This window comes from Scardinius erythrophthalmus (assembly GCF_964197995.2).
Source record: "Scardinius erythrophthalmus genome assembly, chromosome: 3".
NCBI classification, from domain to species: Eukaryota; Metazoa; Chordata; class Actinopteri; order Cypriniformes; family Leuciscidae; genus Scardinius; species Scardinius erythrophthalmus.
In genome coordinates, this window is record NC_138223.1 from 32,683,741 (window position 1) to 32,702,580 (window position 18,840).

General features: G+C 39.6%; 1 protein-coding gene across 1 annotated transcript in view; it reads left to right on the forward strand.

Moving 5' to 3' along the window:
* Positions 1-18,840, forward strand: part of LOC308688870 (von Willebrand factor A domain-containing protein 7-like) — a gene marked incomplete at both ends in the record, with an annotated part of 52,319 nt that overhangs the window by 16,065 nt on the left and 17,414 nt on the right. The window contains 4 exons of the mRNA XM_081362310.1: positions 6,869-7,038; positions 16,006-16,025; positions 18,396-18,503; positions 18,584-18,793. Of these exons, the coding sequence (XP_081218436.1) occupies positions 6,869-7,038; positions 16,006-16,025; positions 18,396-18,503; positions 18,584-18,793 (508 nt within the window). The remainder of the gene's footprint in view (positions 1-6,868; positions 7,039-16,005; positions 16,026-18,395; positions 18,504-18,583; positions 18,794-18,840) is intronic.

The window sequence follows — 18,840 nt, forward strand, 5'->3', positions numbered from 1 at the left end:
ACAAGACGGCTTGAACCTTGTCTACCTGTGGCCTGATGGATCCTCCTCCTAGCCCGTAGCCCAGGTAAGAGACTTCGGACTTAGCAATGTGACATTTTTTAGCATTGGCGACCAAACCAGCACCTTGAAGTCTGTCGAACACCTCCGCCAAGTGTTCCAAATGCTCTTTCCAGGTTGCACTAAAGACCACGATGTCGTCCAGATAAGCTGCCGCCACATCGTCCATACCTCTCAGGACTTGGTCCACTAGCCGTTGAAAGGTTGCTGTGGCCCCGTGCAAACCGAAAGGTAAAACGTTAAAATGGTAAAGCCCACTAGGGACACGAAAAGCCGTTAATTCTTTAGCTGTCTCAGCCAAGGGGACTTGCCAGTAACCTTTACACAAGTCCAGAGTTGTCAGGTACTTGGCCTTGCCCAACCGCTCGATTAACTCGTCCACTCTTGGCATGGGGTATGGATCAAATGCAGACACAGAGTTGAGTTTTGAGAAGTCCACACAAAATCTTAGTGTGCCATCTTTCTTTGGTACCAGTACCACTGGACTGCACCATTCACTGGAAGAAGGCTCGATAACTCCTAGATCGACCATCATCTTTACCTCCTCCTTCAATGCCGGAATCAGTCGAGCTGGTACTCTACTATGAGTTTGTCGAATTGGGTCTGATGCCTGTAGACGGATATTGTGTTGTATCAGTTTTGTCCTCCCTGGGTTGTCCCTGAAAAGCCCTTCTGGTATATGTTTTTCTAGTTCTTTCTGTTGCTTGGGTGTGAGATGGTCCACGGCTGGATAAGTAGGTGAAATTAGATCAGTGGGAAAGTACTGTTCATCAAGTTCCTCTTCTTCCTCCACTGTTCTTGCCCATAACTGTTCGGACAAAGGCCCCTTTCTCTCTTGCCATGGCCTTAAAAGGTTGATGTGGAAGATCTGTGACTTTTTACGACGATCAGGTAAAGAAATCTCGTAGTTGGTAGGACCCATCTTCCGGAGCACCTCGTATGGCCCTTGCCACTTGGCTAGCAAACCGTTGTCAGATGTTGGGAGAAGCAACAACACTTTCTGGCCCGGAATCAAAGTCCTCTTCCTTGAGGACTGGTCATACCAGGGGCCTCATTTATAAAGCTTGCGTACGCACAAAATGGGGCTGAAAACATGCGTACGCCAGTTCCTGCGCAAAAGGTGGGATTTATAAAGAAAAACTTGACGTGAAAATATGCGCACCTAAACGCAAACTCTGACCCATGTGTACGCACATTTTGGAGACGGAGCAGTTTGGTGACACCGATGGTGAGTTGGAGTTAAATGTCTTTTTGGTCACTTTTAGAATTTAGAATTAAAATTAAACATAATACAGAAAGATAATACAAATATAATTTCACTCACCAAGCCTGTCACTTGAAGCAAATATCCGTTCCTTCTTAAATGTCCGCGCCAGCGAGCGCGTTGGGCCGTTTAGTGAAACTGACGCAGTTTAAATAAATAAAATAATGATTTAAACTATGTTTTACTTCTGATATAAACATTTAGATTAAATATGCTATTCAAATTATGGAGTTAAACACTTAAACATGAAATCATACTGAAAAGTTACAACATTTTTTTTTATATTCAATCAATAGAAATATTTGTTGTGGATGCGATTGTTTTTGAACACTTTTCCTGTGGCGTGCTTTAATGTTTTAACCACGGAGAGAATTGCTTATGATAATACCAGATTGTCTGAGAAAATAGTTTCGTGCAAATAATGCCCAAGGCCTATCTGTTTTCATTAAAAATATAAATCAATTAAAAATACAATTCGGCAAGTGGAAAAGACTTTCTCTGAAATGTATTTTACACTATTTGATTTATGTAGGCTATTCAAAAACAAGGCAAGGATAGACAACTACTTGATTTGTATTAATGTATTGTCTCTTGTACCGTTTATATCATTTGCATATGATTATTCATCCACGTGATAACGTTTAAGTTATCACGTGGATGAATAATCATATGCAAATGATATGTAGATGAGGATATGCATAGTAAAACTAGGCGTTGTAAGCTCCATATATGGTTATTTCGGGTGGAGACGCATGTACGCACAATCTTCCGCTGACTGGGATTTATAAAGTGAATTCTGCGCAGGTTCTGGCGTACGCACGGTTTTATAAGTCTGAATATTTTTTTGCGTACGCCATTTTTGGTTTTTGTGCATACGTACACTTTTAGTAAGGTTCCTACGCACAGTTTTATAAATGAGGCCCCAGGTCTTTTGTCGTTGCTGTGCCTCAGACATGTTAACCCGTACCATCTCTGCCAGGAAGTCCATCTTTTCCCTCATCCTGATGACATAGGACAAGATGTTTGCTTGCTCCACAGGATTGTCTCCTTCCCAGGTCTCTTTCAAGACATCCAATGGCCCTCGTACCTGTCGTCCATAAAGCAACTCGAAAGGTGAATAACCTGTGGATGACTGTGGAACCTCTCTGTAGGCGAAGAGCAGGTAAGGTAACCAATAGTCCCAATCGCTCCCCGTTTCAGACACGAACTTGCGTTTGGTTAAACCTTTCAACCATACCATCGGTCTGCGGATGATACGGTGTGGTCTTTATGGGGTGTATGCCTAACATGGAGTAGACCTGTTTGATTTGTTTTGACGTAAAATTGGTTCCCTGGTCAGTGATTATTTCTCTGGGAATGCCTACCCGTGAAAAAAGTTGAATAAGGGCATTAACAATCTGTCTGGTTTTAATATTTCTGAGGGGGAATGCTTCCGGATATCTAGTAGCGTAATCTGCAACCACAAGAATATAATGATTCCCTGTCCTACTCCTTTCCAAAGGCCCCACGATATCCATGGCAATGCGAGTAAAAGGAACATCAATGATGGGCAGGCTCACCAAAGGTGCTCTATCACCTCTTTTCGATGGACTCGTCAACTGACATTCTGGACAAGATTTACAGAAATCTACCACATCCATGTACAGTCTAGGCCAATGAAACCTGCTAGCAATTCTGGCTAGTGTCTTTTGCTGCCCCAAATGTCCCGCCCAGGGCACTGAATGACCTAATTGCAGCACACGCTCCCTCATAGGAACAGGAACCACCAACCTTTCTCCCTCGCACCTTGCCAGTACGGTCTGTCGTCCTTTATCAGATAGTGTTCTTTCTGGGAAAACATTGTCTGGGTATTCAGCCTACTAGCTTTCTCAAAAAACGGTTGTAAAGTCTTATCTTGTCTCTGTAATTGCACTATATTATGTGGAATCTGTTCAATATCATCAACACATGGCTTAGGCAATTGCTCCAAAATTTTGGTGCCCTCAACTTTCTTTTGCCGTTTCTCCTGTCTCGACTTCTTAGCCTTGGGAACCTTTGCAAAAGGTAAGTCCTGCAAAGTCTGTCTGGTACACTCTTCCTGCTTAGCTTGCGCTCTTGTAACTACCCTAGCTTCAGCTAGTTCCTTGTCACCCTGTAGAAGATCTACCAATATTGGAACATCTCTGCCAAAAATGACTGGATAGGGAGCTTGTTCCACAATGCCTACTGACAGAACATAAGACTGCTTGTCAATTTCCATCGTGAGATCAATTTTGGGGTACTCTCTTACATCCCCATGGATACAGCGAACACTTACTACCCTGTTCATCCAAACATTCCTCTCTGACCAGGGTTTGGCTTGAGCCAGAATCAACTAGGGCCTTAAACCATTTACTACCTATCTTCACAACAGTCACTGTGTCCCTGTTCAGTCTTGCTTCATCTAAGCTATGGGGAGGTCTGGGTACATAACATAGTTGAGTATTAGTAACATTTTGCAATGGGCAATCGATTTTTTTGTGTCCTTGCTGTCCACATCTATGACATACTAGAATAGGTCTGATTTTATATTGTTTAAATGGCATTTGCTGACTACCTGTATTACTACCCGCTCTAGTTTGGGAAGTATGTGTGTATGTGGTAGAGTTACTAAGACCACTACTAAAGCCATCCGCAGCCTTACCAGTTGAGTTGTTATTGTTGCTTCTCCATCGCCCTGGCGGGTACACTGAACGTCTTGCAGCCATGAAAGTTTCTGCCATCTCAGCCGCCTGTCTTGACGATGTGGGGTTGTTTTGCTTTACCCACATTCTTGTTTCAGGGTTAAGGAGTTTGAGAAACTGTTCCAGAATGATCTGGTCACCAACCTCTTCCTTTGTTCGGTGTCTTGGATTCATCCACTTCTCATACAAGGCCTTCAGCCTTACTTGAAGTTCTTTTGCAGACTCATTTTCACGTAGACTGTACGATCTAAATCTTTGACGATAAGTTTCAGAGTTAATCTCAAATTTATCTAGAATGGCTTGCCTGACGTGATTGTACTCCAAGGACTCCTCAGGTTCCATGGCCACATAGGCAGCCCTCGCTTTGCCTGTAAGGAGAGGTAGAAGATGTAACGCCCAATCCCGTCTGGGCCATCTGCATGCATTAGCGATGCGTTCAAATGTCGTCAAGTAATGCTCTATATCCTCTTCATCCTTCCATGGTAGCATTTTTGGACTTTCATAACTTAGCAATGAAGATCTTTGCCGCTGAGCTGCAACATCCTGTACCTGAGCTGATGTTGATGCACTGTCATGGTCAACCTGTAGAGTCAGCCGATGTGGATGAATGCTTGGTGGGGAATACTGCCTTTCAGCTGGCGGCGGGGTATGTGGGACTGTCACTCCTCCCTGTGACTGTCGCTCTTGCCTTTGCTGATGTACTTCAGACTGTATTTGTGAAAACTGGTGTTGGAGTGTCCGCCACCTGTGCTCTTGACGTTGTGACTCTTTCTCCCAGCGCTCATCTCTTTGTTGTTGTCTTTGCAAGAATGTCTGCAGAACATCTCTGACTGGATCTGGATCTGCTTCATTATCACTGACCTCAATTCTTCCCGATTGGTCAGGATCCAAAACATCCGCATTAGGTTTTACCATCCTTGCTGTATCCTTTAGCGCCTCGCCTTTCTTTGGTGGCATTGTAAAAAAAAATTGTCTCTTCGTGCCACAAAAATAATGGAAAAAAAAACCCCACCACCATTCCTTGTAAACCAACCTCCTAATGGCCTGGAAGCACCGCTGCCACCATGTGTCGCAAAGGACTGCCTTTGTGACTGTCCAAAGCCAGGTATTGTAGACCGAGAGTTAGAGAGGAGTTAGGAAGGTATGGCATGACAAGATGGTTTTCAGTGGAAAATAAGTCATTTATTAATTATCCAAGGATAATCCGTGCAAAGTACAAATTAATAATAAATAAAAAAAAAAAAATACAAGATGAATGCTAATGAAGCAGCACTATAACCTCTGCACTTCAAAGACAAAGGAAAATTGCTGAAACAGCGCTCTATCAACAATAGACCATAATGTTGTACTCTAGTAACAGAGCAAACCACCAACCCTCCTCAATAAAGGAACACTCTGGTTAAATACACAAACTTCCCGCCAAACGGAAATGGGAAGTACCATTTGCACAGGGTAACCTTTGTTTCAATAATGTCCATTACAACAATGACATCAAAACAACCTCATCTTACTTAGCCGAATGAATACAATTAGTGCAGCTTAAGCAAAGTAACATTACAAACATACATTAAACATTAAACAGAACAAACATCACAATCCCCACCTAGGTTGCCTCCCCCCAGTTGTAAAAAGTGGTATGACCGCTGCTATTATAAGCGCGTTCCGGGTTACGCGCGCGCGCTACCGGAACGAGCAGAGCAGAAATCAACAGGTAAGCACAAACAATACCACAGAGCTGTAACATTTAAATTACCAATAAACAGTCTGTAAAAATCATTAGACTCCTTGTGATTTATTACTCTTCAGCAAGCACTAACAGTAAACAAAGAAATTAAACTTGCATGATGTTACTGAATATATGAATTGTGGCGTTGCAAACGTCCATAGCTAATTATACAGGATGAAGAAATAAAATGTAAACAAAGTGCTTAAACAATGTACTTGACATACTAAATATAACAACATTTAACACTCACAGAGACATACTGAAATGGTGATGACGTCAATCACATAGGTTCGTCATCACAACAGCTCTTTCAAATGTTTTCGCAATGAATGGTAGGAGAGAGATAGGTCTGTAATTCTCTACAAATTATGTGTTTAGTGTTGATTTTTTAAGCAGTGGAGTTACCCGAGCCTGCTTGAATGCAGTAGGGAAAATGCCAGTATGGAGGGATGAGTTGATGATGTGTGAGTGTGAGTGCATTTAGGGACCGTCTCTAAAGTTACATATGACATTGCTACACACTTTTCTAACTTTTCAATAGCATTTGAAGAGAATTACTTACTACAACCTGTAGTAACTGTACATGAACTGTAAAATGTTCATGTAGGTGTCATGATGCACACTTTTCAGATAGTTGATATTAAAATAAATATGAGCTCATGTGGTACTGAAAAAAAAAAATAATAGCTTTAGCAATATGTAGGCCTACACATGATTTGACAGTTTATTTTAATAAATATCAAAAATCTAAAAGTGTGCATTATGTCTTGAATATTATAGGTTGTATTTTTAAACAGAATGAACATTTTGGAAGTGAAATCTAAAAGGTGAATATGGATTATTACATTTTTAATAATGAAAATGTGTGTGAAATGTTTTGAATTGAAATATTCACAGCTTAAATAATACAACCATGTTGAATTTCAGCCCATAAAAATGCAAGCCCTGAAAATACAATGCATTACAATGCAAGCAGGGTTAATGCAATGCATATTTTTTTCGAGTAGTGCAATTCATGCTGGGTGCTGATGCTGTGGATACACAGAGTTCTTTAGTTATAACGCCCCTAGAGTCACAAATTTATATGGCCAGTCTTATTTGTTTCTTTCTTTCTCTCAGATTGATGGGCCTCAGTCAGACCTCAGTTTTGGCTATTGTGATGGACACCACAGGCAGTATGTCAGATGACATTGAAGAAGCCAAGAGAGTGTCCTTCAGTATCATAGACAGCAGGAGAGGAACACCGAAAGAACCTTCAGAATACATCTTAGTCCCATTTAATGATCCAGGTAGTCATCTTGTGTCTATATTATCCAGATTTTTTTCCCAACAAAGGACAAAAAAGCAAAGGAGGCAGTGCCTCAAAACATTGATTTTGAATGACAAAATAATCAACAATCAACAGTAAAAAAAGAGAAAGAAATATGAGATTTAATATTCTATAGACTACAAATTTTTATGATATCTTATATGCACTCACTGTTCCACTGTGACACAGTGATGACACTCACTGTGGCGTGGTAATGCTGTGATTGGCTGATCACGCGGTCAACATGAATGCCTGCCCATTGTGTGTGTGTGCAAATGAGCCTGAATGCATCAAACATTCATTGAGGCATTTGCATCAAGTGAAAATGGATGGAATAATGTGATCAATAACTCATGGCAAAATATTTTTACATTAACATAAGTTTATCAGTTTTCTCTTTCACAAGTCAAAGCAATTCATCATTACTCAAGATTTAACAGTTGAAACGGCCTTAATTTAATGCAGCAAAAATTATTTTACAGTGTAGGCTACTAAGATCTTTTCTATTTTTTTCTCAGCATTTTTCTTGGTTGCTTTTATAAACAGAACACCATTTATTTAACAGTGCCTTTTATAAAAGAGACGATAATATAATTAAAAATTACCATTATGTAGAATATTTTTGTACTTCACTTTTATTTGTTCCCATGTTGGTGACTGACATTACAATGAACAAAGTAATTATGCAATTATTAAAATACAAAAATATAGGCTAATAAGTGATAAAAACATCTAACATGGCCACTTCTAACGGATTTAAATTGTCTGCTACTTTTTGCCAGCCCTCTCTCCTGGCTTTTGCAGACTTTGAGGTGTTCCTGGCGTTTTGATTAAACATTAAAATTCCGAATAAACTTCGACTATTAGTTCTTGCTCTGCTGAGTAAAACTGTGCGCGCTCTTTGGCCACGCTGAGCAGCCAATAGCAGCGTTGCTGATCAATGTTTCTACTATCGATACATATCCCCTTTTAACCAGCGCATGAACGCGCAATTATCTCAGATAACTCAATCCAGCGATACTAATCATATCCGGCAAGTGTGTTCGAAGAACCGAGTTAGCCCGATCATGATTCGCACGATATCATCTTGGATGTGTCATTTGATCTCGGATATAATAAGCAACGTACGAAGAACGGGCCCCAGGGGTTTAGTTACTCTTTAATGACTCGCTATAACGTAGTACAAATGTCTTCTAAAGTGATTTTGTATGATTTGTTACCAGGCACTAAAGGGATTATCCATAAAACGTGCTTTGAAACAATCGGATTGCTTGGGTCCTAAGCCCGGACTCATCACTTCAAAGTGACCGGATACTTTACCACACCGGCCCAGGGGGCGGAGCCTCACGAGCTCACGCTCAGAGTCATGACAATATCAGAACAGAAACTCTCAGTTGCTGTGTTCATTTCGACCCGGAGTCGGACAATAATGCCCACAGAGCCAGAGAATATATCCTGTATGGACATAGAACAGGTTTAGTTTAGTTTAATTATGGTTATAACTTTTTTGTCATCTGCTTGTCATCTGCTTTCATCTGCTGTAGCAAAACCCGTCCGAATGATGACCAAAATATACTGACGAGTTCAATGAAGTTTATTGTACATCACACAAAAGATGAGCGTTAGTTTTACTCCAGAGAATCTCTATAAGAGCTGAATAAACATAGTATAAGAAGTGCGCATTAAAGTCTTATCCATAAACTCTCTCTCTCTCCCTTTCATTATCAACAACATACACAGGGAAATACACAAAACACTCGTTACAACTAACAGTAAACAAATATACACACCTTTTCAGTGGGTGCTAAATAAACTGGTGAACCTTATATCTGTAAAATGACTCGAAGAGCTGTCATAAAGAGCGCGCTCTCACTTTCATTTCTGCCGTGATCAGTCAGTTAGATTATCAGCCTAACGTTAGTCCTGTTGCTCTGAAGACCGTAAGCTTGATCACAAACAGTACAGATCCATCCGGGAGTAAATGAAGACTGCTATGTTAATTCTTACATCCAACAACAACACACCTCAATTGCTTAGGACAGTGGTTCCCAAACCTGTCCTGGAGGACCACCAACACTGCACGCTTTCTTTCATCATCATCATCATATTCTTTATTCAGGACATGCATAAAAAATGGTCCATAGCACTATACAAACACATAGTAATAATAATAAAATAAAAATAAAATCTACAACAGTCAGCAGTCAAAATTCCACAGACACAAAGAGAGAGTTCAAATATTAGCATATAGACTAAGACGCCAATGGTTCCACAATCTCGAAGTGAACCTAACTGCACTCAATGCAGGGTTCACTGTTGTGATGATGCTGTTATATGACTCTGCTAATCTACACATACATCTGTACATGAGATTCCTGAGTACAGCAGGACACGTAAATACATTAACACTTACACACATTTGGCTCGCACTGCCCCATCGTGGTAATTTAAGCAACAGCCTCAAACCATCATTGTATGCCACATTGAGTTTCTGCATACTGCTTTTTTTTATAGCGCCGCCACAAGTGGGCAGTATACATCGGAGTGCAAAAAGCTTTAAAAAGTGTAGTCTTCACAGATAGTGAACACATACTAAATTTTCGATTCAGCATATTAGTTTGTGCATACAACATACAATACTGTCTATGAATGTCCCTATCATCAGACAGGTCATCAGTTATATAATGTCCTAAATATTTGACCTCATCACACACTTTAAGTAAAATACCCGACAGATAAAAGGCAGGAAATGAGAGTTTATTGTCCTCCCTGCTTCTAACAATCATTATATTACTATTCTTAGAATTGAACGTAATATCAAAGTCTGAGCCATATTGAGAACATACCCTTAGTAGCTGTTGAAGGCCAGCACTATATGGACAAAGAATCAGGTGACCTGGATGACCTGACAATTCTCTATCCTCCTGGTACCGATACTGGTCTTGGTATCAGTGCATCCCTAATATATATATATATATATATTAGGGTGCATCAAATTTGAATGGGAAATTTTAATTTCAAAATATCAATTTGGCTGGCATTGCATTTTGTTCCAATTAACATAAAAATGACTTTTGCAAAGTTTTGAGGAATTCCGTTGAGGTGCCACCTAACACATGAACTTTGGCGAAATTTCGAAAAATGTGCAATTTTTAGTCTAATTGCCAAAAGGTTGACCTGGAAATGTTGAGTACATTGAACTTTTATACAGTAACATGTTCTATAGGGTTATCAAAGTAAAAGTTGTTTGTTTGAACCCTTTGGGCAACTTGGGCATTTCTCAGAATTCAACTTTCAAGATTCTCCATTCATTTGTCCTATAGACAAAATGAATGGAGGTCAATGGGACATGTTCAAGTGGCCTTACCCTGTTAATTTTATGTAACAACTACAATGCTACTCTCAATACACATGAGACATCTACGGTGGGGAGAGCAAGTATTTGTTACACTGCAGATTTATCAGGTTTTCCCACTTACAAAGCATGTAGAAGTCTGTAATTTTTATCATAGGTACTCTTCAACTGTGAGTGACAGAATCTAAAACAGAAATCCAGAAAGACACATTTTATGATTTTTAAGCAATTAATTTTCATTTTATTGCATGACATAAGTATTTGATACATCAGAAAAGCAGAACTTAATTTTTGGCACAGAAACCTTTGTTTGCAATTACAGAGATCATACGTTTACTGTAGTTCTTGACCAGGTTTGCACACACTGCAGAGATTTTGGCCCACTCCTCCATACAGACCTTCTCCAGATCCTTCAGGTTTCGGGGCTGTCGCTGGGCAATACGGACTTGCAGCTCCCTCCAAACATTTTGTATTGGGTTCAGGTCTGGAGAGGCCAGGACCTGAGATGCTTCTTACGGAGCCACTCCTTAGTTGCCGTGGCTGTGTGTTTCGGGTCATTGTCATGCTGGAAGACCCAGCCACGACCCATCTTCAATGCTCTTACTGAGGGAAGGAGGTTGTTGGCCAAGATCTCGCGATACATGGCCCCATCAATCCTCCCCTCAATACAGTGCAGTCGTCCTGTCCCCTTTGCAGAAAAGCATCCCCAAAGAATGATGTTTCCTCCTCCATGCTTCACGGTTGGGATGGTGTTCGTGGGGTTTTACTCATCCTTCTTCTTCCTCCAAACACGGCAAGTGGAGTTTAGACCAAAAAGCTCTATTTCTGTCTCATCAGACCACATGACCTTCTCCCATTCCTCCTCTGGATCATCCAGATGGTCATTGGCAAACTTCAGACGGGCCTGGAGTCTGGACATGCGCTGGCTTGAGCAGGGGGACCTTGCGTGCGCTGCAGGATTTTAATCCATGACGGCGTCGTGTGTTACTAATGGTTTTCTTTGAGACTGTGGTCCCAGCTCTCTTCAGGTCATTGACCAGGTCCTGCCGTGTAGTTCTGGGCTGATCCCTCACCTTCCTCATGATCATTGATGCCCCACGAGGTGAGATCTTGCATGGTGCCCCAGACCGAGGGAGATTGAACGTCATCTTGAACTTCTTCCATTTTCTAATAATTGCGCCCAGCCTAGCATCCCAGCCTTGTGCAGGTCTACAATTTTATCCCTGATGTCCTTACACAGCTCTCTGGTCTTGGCCATTGTGGAGAGGTTGGAGTCTGTTTGATGGAGTGTGTGGACGGGTGTCTTTTATACAGATTCTGAATTTTTGTTTTAGATTCCGTCTCTCACAGTTGAAGTGTACCTATGATAAAAATTACAGACCTCTACATGCTTTGTAAGTGGGAAAACCTGCAAAATCACCAGTGTATCAAATTATTGTTCTCCCCACTGTATACTCTGAATATGACATTGTCCACTCTAGAATACTGTTTGATGTTAAGCTTAATAGATTAGCTAACATAGATAGCTAATTGTGGTTAGCAAACTGTTGCTAGCTAACATTAGCTAGATGTAATGAGCACCAAATACCTATAAAAATGACTTAAATGACTTATGATAAATAAGTATACAAAGACACAATTACAGATATGATAGTAATGTATAATAATACATACCCAACACAGAAAGATCACCTCAAACAGAAAGATCATCTCAGTTTTCTTGAGCTGTAGTATTGTTTACCTCAGATCTCCATTGTGACCATTGAGCACTGTTAAGCACTTTATCCAACAAAAACAGATGTGCGGTGGCACCCCTAAATCATCATGTACTGGAAAAATATTTTGCATGTGTTGTTTCTACATATATTGGAACATTTTTAGCACCCAGCCATATCAAAATTCAAGAATTGTGTTTTTTGATGCACCCTAATATATATATATATATATATATATATATATATATATACACATATATATATATATATATATATATATATACACATATATATATATATATATATATATATACACATATATATATATATACACATACATTAGTCATTGTCAGAACATACCAGGGCTGAGGTAGATGCATCCGTAATGACTGCAGTGGCCTGAGACCAGGTCATCCGCGTACATAAGGTGGTTAATAATGGTGTCCCCAACCATACAGCCTGTTCCACATTTGTTTAACAACTTTGATAGATCATCCATATAAATATTAAAGAGAAAGGGAGATAAGATGCTTCCCTGCCTAACTCCATTATTGAATGAGGCAGACATAAAGTTACCCCATTTCACATACATTAACTGATGGGCATACCAAAAGGCCAAGATTCTCACTAAATATTTGGGAGCCCCTCTATTATGCAATTTGTAGAATAGTTTCTCATGATTTACCCGATCAAAGGCTTTAGATGCGTCAATAAAACACATAAGGATTGTTGAATTATGCCTGTTATATAAATCTAGAACCTCCTTTAGGGCAAAAATACACATATCAGTGCCATGTTTAGGCTTGAAGCCAAACTGATTATCAGAAGTCAAGACAAAATGTTCTAGCCGATTCAGTATAATCCTCTCCAAAACCTTGGATAAAATACTGGCTAAAGCTATAGGCCTGTAATTATCCAAGCTGTTAATCTTACCAGCTTTTTCTTTAATGATAGGCACTAATGTGACAGATAAAATAGAATCAAGGCAAGGCAAGGCAAGGCAAGTTTATTTATATAGCACATTTCATACACAACGGTAATTCAAAGTGCTTTACATACTATTAAAAATAATCAGAAGAAATAAGAATATACAAAATAGTTTAAAATAAAGAAACAAGAAAGAACTAAAAATAATTAAAACAGTTTAGAATAAAGAACAGTTTAAAATAAAGAAACGAGAAAGAACTAAAAATAATTAAAACAGTTTAGAATAAAGACTAAAATAAGACACAGTATAAACAGTCGGACAAACAGTGACACAGTGCTCATTCATTAAATGCAAAGTTAAACAGATGTGTTTTGAGTCTGGATTTGAATGTGACTAATGTAGGAGCACATCTGATCTCCTCTGGAAGTTGGTTCCAGCTGCGGCTGGCATAATAGCTAAAAGCAGACTCTCCTTGCTTAGAGTGAACTCTTGGAACTTCTAGCTGATGTGATCCTAATGATCTGAGTAATCTGTTGGGTTTGTATTCCGTGAGCATATCTGCAATGTATTGAGGTCCTAGGTCATTAAAGGATTTATATACTAGTAATAATACTTTAAAATCAATCCTATAAGTAACTGGCAGCCAGTGTAATGACCTGAGTACTGGTGTGATATGATCATATTTTCTGGTTCTGCTCAGAATCCTGGCGGCAGCGTTCTGTCTGAGCTGCAACTGTCTTATGGTCTTTTTGGGAAGGCCAGTGAGGAGTCCATTACAATAATCCACCCTGCTGGTGATGAAAGCATGCACTAGTTTCTCTAAGTCTTGTCTGGAAACAAAGCATCTAATTCTTGCAATATTTTTCAGATGATAGTATGCTGATTTAGTTATTGCTTTGACATGACTACTGAAACTAAGGTCTGACTCTAGTGTCACACCAAGATTCTTGACCTGATTTTTAGTTGTTTGACCTTTAGAGTGAAGGTATGCGTTCACCTTGAGAACTTCATCTTTGTTTCCAAACACAATTATTTCAGTTTTGTCTTTGTTTAACTGTAGAAAGTTTTTGCACATCCAGCTGTTGACTTCATCAATGCATAGAAGCAGAGAGTCAATGGGGCTGTAATCATTAGGCGATAGGGCTAGATCTGAGTGTCGTCTGCATAGCTGTGGTAAGAGATTTGGTTCTTTCTCATTATTTGGCTCATTGGGAGCATGTACAGGTTGAACAGGAGTGGCGCAAGAATTGAGCCTTGAGGGACTCCGCATGTCATGGGCCTCAGACTTATGATCTCCTATACTCACATAATAACCTCTCCCATCTAAGTATGACCTGAACCATTTTAGAACTGTCCCAGAAAACCCCACCCAGTTTTCCAGCCTGTCAAGAAGTATTTTGTGATCGACAGTGTCAAATGCATCACTGAGGTCGAGTAACACCAGCACTGATAATTTGCCTGAATCTGTATTTAAGCGAATATCGTTTATTATCTTAATGAGCGCCGTCTCTGTGCTGTGATGCGATCGGAAGCCAGATTGAAAATTATCAAAGTATCCATTTGAGTTTAAGTATTTGTTCAGCTGGTTGAAGACAACTTTTTCAATGATTTTGCCTGTGAAAGGAAGATTTGAGATCGGTCTATAGTTGCTTAATATAGTCTTATCCAGATTGCTCTTTTTCAGGAGGGGTTTGACAACAGCAGTTTTAAGGGAGTTTGGAAAACTTCCATAGAAAAGTGAGGCATTTACCACTTCTATGAGATCTGCTTCTAAACAGTCTAACACACTTTTAAAAAAAGATGTGGGAAGTGTGTCAAGGGCGCAGGTTGATGTTTTAAGGTGCTGAACGGTTTCTTTCAGAATTTTGCCATCAATTTCTTCAAAATCAGACATAGTAACTACTTTCTCAGGTTGTAGTCTGATCTGACTGACCCCAGCGCAACTCAAGGATGTGCTGATCACCTTTCTAATATTATTGATTTTCTCAGAGAAAAAGGTAGCAAACTCACTACACTTGCTGTCGGAGAGCATTTCACTGGGAATCTGGCTTGGGGGATTTGTTAGTCTGTCGACAGTAGCGAAGAGATTTCGAGTATTATTTAGGTTTCTGTTTATGATATTGGAGAAGAAAGTCTGTCTAGCTTTGCCTAGTTCCATATTGAAAGCACGAATGGTGTCTCTATAGATGTTATAGTGGATTACAAGTTTTGTCTTTCGCCACATGCGCTCTGATTTTCTGCATTGTCTTTTCATAATTTGCACTGCTGTTGAGTTTCTCCAAGGTGCTTTTTGTTTACCATTCTTCCTGACTTTAACAGGAGCAATATCATCAATTACATTTTTAACCTTCGAGTTAAAAGAATCAAGGAGAGAATCAACCGAGTCAGCAGATATGCTCGGTCTTAGGGATATGGCCTTCATAAATAGTACACTAGTGTTCTCATTTAGGCATCTCTTCTTGACAGACACAGATCTAACTTCAATGGCAGGAGAGATCAATAAATCAAAGAAAATACAGTAATGATCAGAGAGTGCGACATCCTTAATATCATTCAATGAAATGTTTAGACCCTTACTGATAAGTAAATCTAGAGTGTGTCCACGATTGTGTGTGGGCCCATGTACATGTTGAATCAGATCAAAAGTTTTTAAAACAGTATTGATTTCTTTTGCCATATTATTTTCTGCATTATCTATGTGAATGTTAAAATCTCCAGCAATAGTGAAACTGTCAAACTCTGAGGAAATTATTGATAACAGTTCTGTAAAGTCTTCAGCAAAGGCTGAAGAGTATTTTGGAGGCCTGTAAATAGTGATAAGTAAAATCCGTGGAGCACCTTTTAACACAATACCCAGATGTTCGAAAGAAGGGTAATTACCAAATGATATTTGCTTACATTGATAGACATCTTTAAAAAGAGCAGCTACACCCCCACCTCTCCTTCCAGCTCTGGAGACACTCATAAAGGTAAAGTTCGGAGGAGATGTTTCATTGAGGATTGTTGCACTGCAGCTGGCTTCTAGCCAAGTTTCATTTAGAAATATAAAGTCCAGGTTGTATGTGCTTATAAAGTCATTGACTAGAAGTGATTTATTTTTAAGTGAGGGGATGTTTAAAAGTGCTAACTTAACAGTCTTGCTTTTTGTGTCCACAATCTTAGTTTGTCGTGTGATAGGCACCAGATTAGATGGGTTTGCTGTACGGCTTTTAAAGGCCTTAGACTTTCTAACATGTGAATGAACAGATGATACAGGAACACTGGGTTCCCGCTTGTTCTGTAAACATTTGAGAAAGTTACTGTTATCACAGCGGGGACCCGGCACAAATCACTTGGAGCTGGTATCAGGTAAAATACCATGGACTAACAACCCAGTAAAACAAATAGCAATTAGGGGACAAAGTTTTCTACTTGCAAATTTTAAATGCTCCGCAGATATCTCATCCATACCGCATGCCTTATTATCCTTTAGCAACATAATTGCGTCATATATTTCTTGAGGTAGAACAGTTGCATCTTCATTACTGTCAATGTCACCCATTATAAAAGATTTACTTTTTACACAATTAAACAGCTCATAATAATGTTTCTGCCACAATTGAGTAATTTCTTCTGAGCCATTGACACCATCAATATTCGTTGGTAATGGTAACGATGTTTTACAGTTATTCATTCTTTTGATTTCTTTCCAGAACTCAATAGGACTGTTATATTGCAGCTTCCTTGCCAGAGAGTCCGACCTCATTGTGTTTTCCTTCCTCTTAATGAAACGTAAAGCATATTTAAACTTTGCATTTGCCTGTTTCTTGTGTTCAAATAAGGGACCCTGTTTATGTCTACCTGACTCATCCCATGCTTTAAAAGCCCTTCTTGCCTCGGCATGTATCTCTTCCACATAGTCATTCCAACCTGGCTTAACCTTGTACAATCTGTGTGTCTTATACATGGGCCTGCTCGAAACAAGGAGGGACTTCACAATATTCTCATACAGGGTGCACAGCTCAATACCATGTTGAGGGTTCTTACAATTAATATCATAACATGCCATAGAATCTTTAGGTAATTCAATGTTATTCAACAAGATGTCAGACTAAATATAATATTCTTTAAGGTCCTCCTCCTTCAGATTAGACCAATCTATTTTCCCCACAAACATGTTATCTACAGTGTTTAAAAGCAGGTATATCGCCTAAACTTACAGAAAAGAAAAAGGCACATGATCAGTAGTGGCAAATTCATAATTAATTTTTATGGCCTCTATAGAATCATGTTCGTCAGCCGTGCAAATGCAGTGGTCTAGCCATGAAGTTGTGTGCCATGCCTCACTGATATAGGTGTAGCTACTATCAGGCAAGAGCACTTTGCTAGAAAGAATTAAACCATTATCAAAACAGAACTGCATTAAATGTTTGGCAAATAAAGCGCTGCCATCAGAAACATCTGCATTCATGTCACCCACAATAAAGAAACACGTGGAGGCATTATCTTGAATGAAAGACATAACACAAGCCAGCCTATTAAGATATTCCTCTTCATTTTGAGAACACTCATAGGGTGTGTAAATGTTTAAGATAATGAAGTTTTTATCACCACAATTAAACTCAATTCCTATGGCCCAATCAACATCCAGTCTAACCACCTTAACCAGCTGATCATATTTTTTATGCCATAACAGGGCAACACCACCAGGTATTCTACCATGAACAAGTGATCAAATACACCTGATTCAACTCATCAGCTCATTAACCCATGTGATAATGAGCTGATGAGTTGAATCAGGTGTGCTTGATTAGGGAGACAAAGAAAACGTGCAGTGTTGGTGGTCCTCCAGGACAGGTTTGGGAACCACTGGCTTAGGAGACATTCTTGTCTACAGCTGCTCAAGCATCGAACAATGGCGGACTGTGTGTCCAGCTCACTCAGGGCGGGTCTAGGCTCAAACTGAAGTGTCACTCAACAGTCGTGGGAGGGGCCTGCTCAATTTTACGCCACATTGCCCCGAATCTGAGAACAGCTTGTTCTGAGACAGTGCTTATGATTTATTGAGATTGTAAAAAAAAACACTTCGTGGATATTTATCATTCTAGGGTTGTTTTGCTCACACACTGCCAACACACATTTATGTTCAAACACCATGTAAAAGTGAATTTTGCATAATAGGTGCCCTTTAAGCTAAGAAAAACACTCCTATTCACATTGATACAGTATATAAGATTATATTACTGATACAATTATTGTGAATATCACAGCTGGTTTGAGCTTTGTCTGAGATAAAGCCAGAATGAGAAATGAATAATATCTCGAAGTCTTCTCATCTTGTTTTTTTTTTTTTTTTTCAGTTGGCACTAGCAGGTGCTCCTCCATCTTCAGACATTTTTGTTTTCACCGATGATTCAGCAAAGGACAGTGAATTAACAAGTCAAGTCAAGTCAACAACCAAGTCAACAGTGAGTGCCTGCAGAACACCAATATGTCATTACTGCTAATTTGTAACTGACACTCTCTGCAATTTCACTCTGCCCTCCAGGTCACTTTCATGTTGACTGACCCCTTCTCATTCCGTAGAAGACGGGATGTCTCACAATCTCAACAGTTTAATTCAAGATCAATTCCTCAGTCAGACATACAGCTGTACAGAGACCTGGCTCAAATTTCAGGTGGACAGACCATAGAGGTCCCAAGGGCTACACTGTCTCAGGCCACTGCAGTCATTACGGATGCATCTATCTCAGCCCTGGTATGTTCTGACAATGACTAATGTATGTGTATATATATATATGTGTA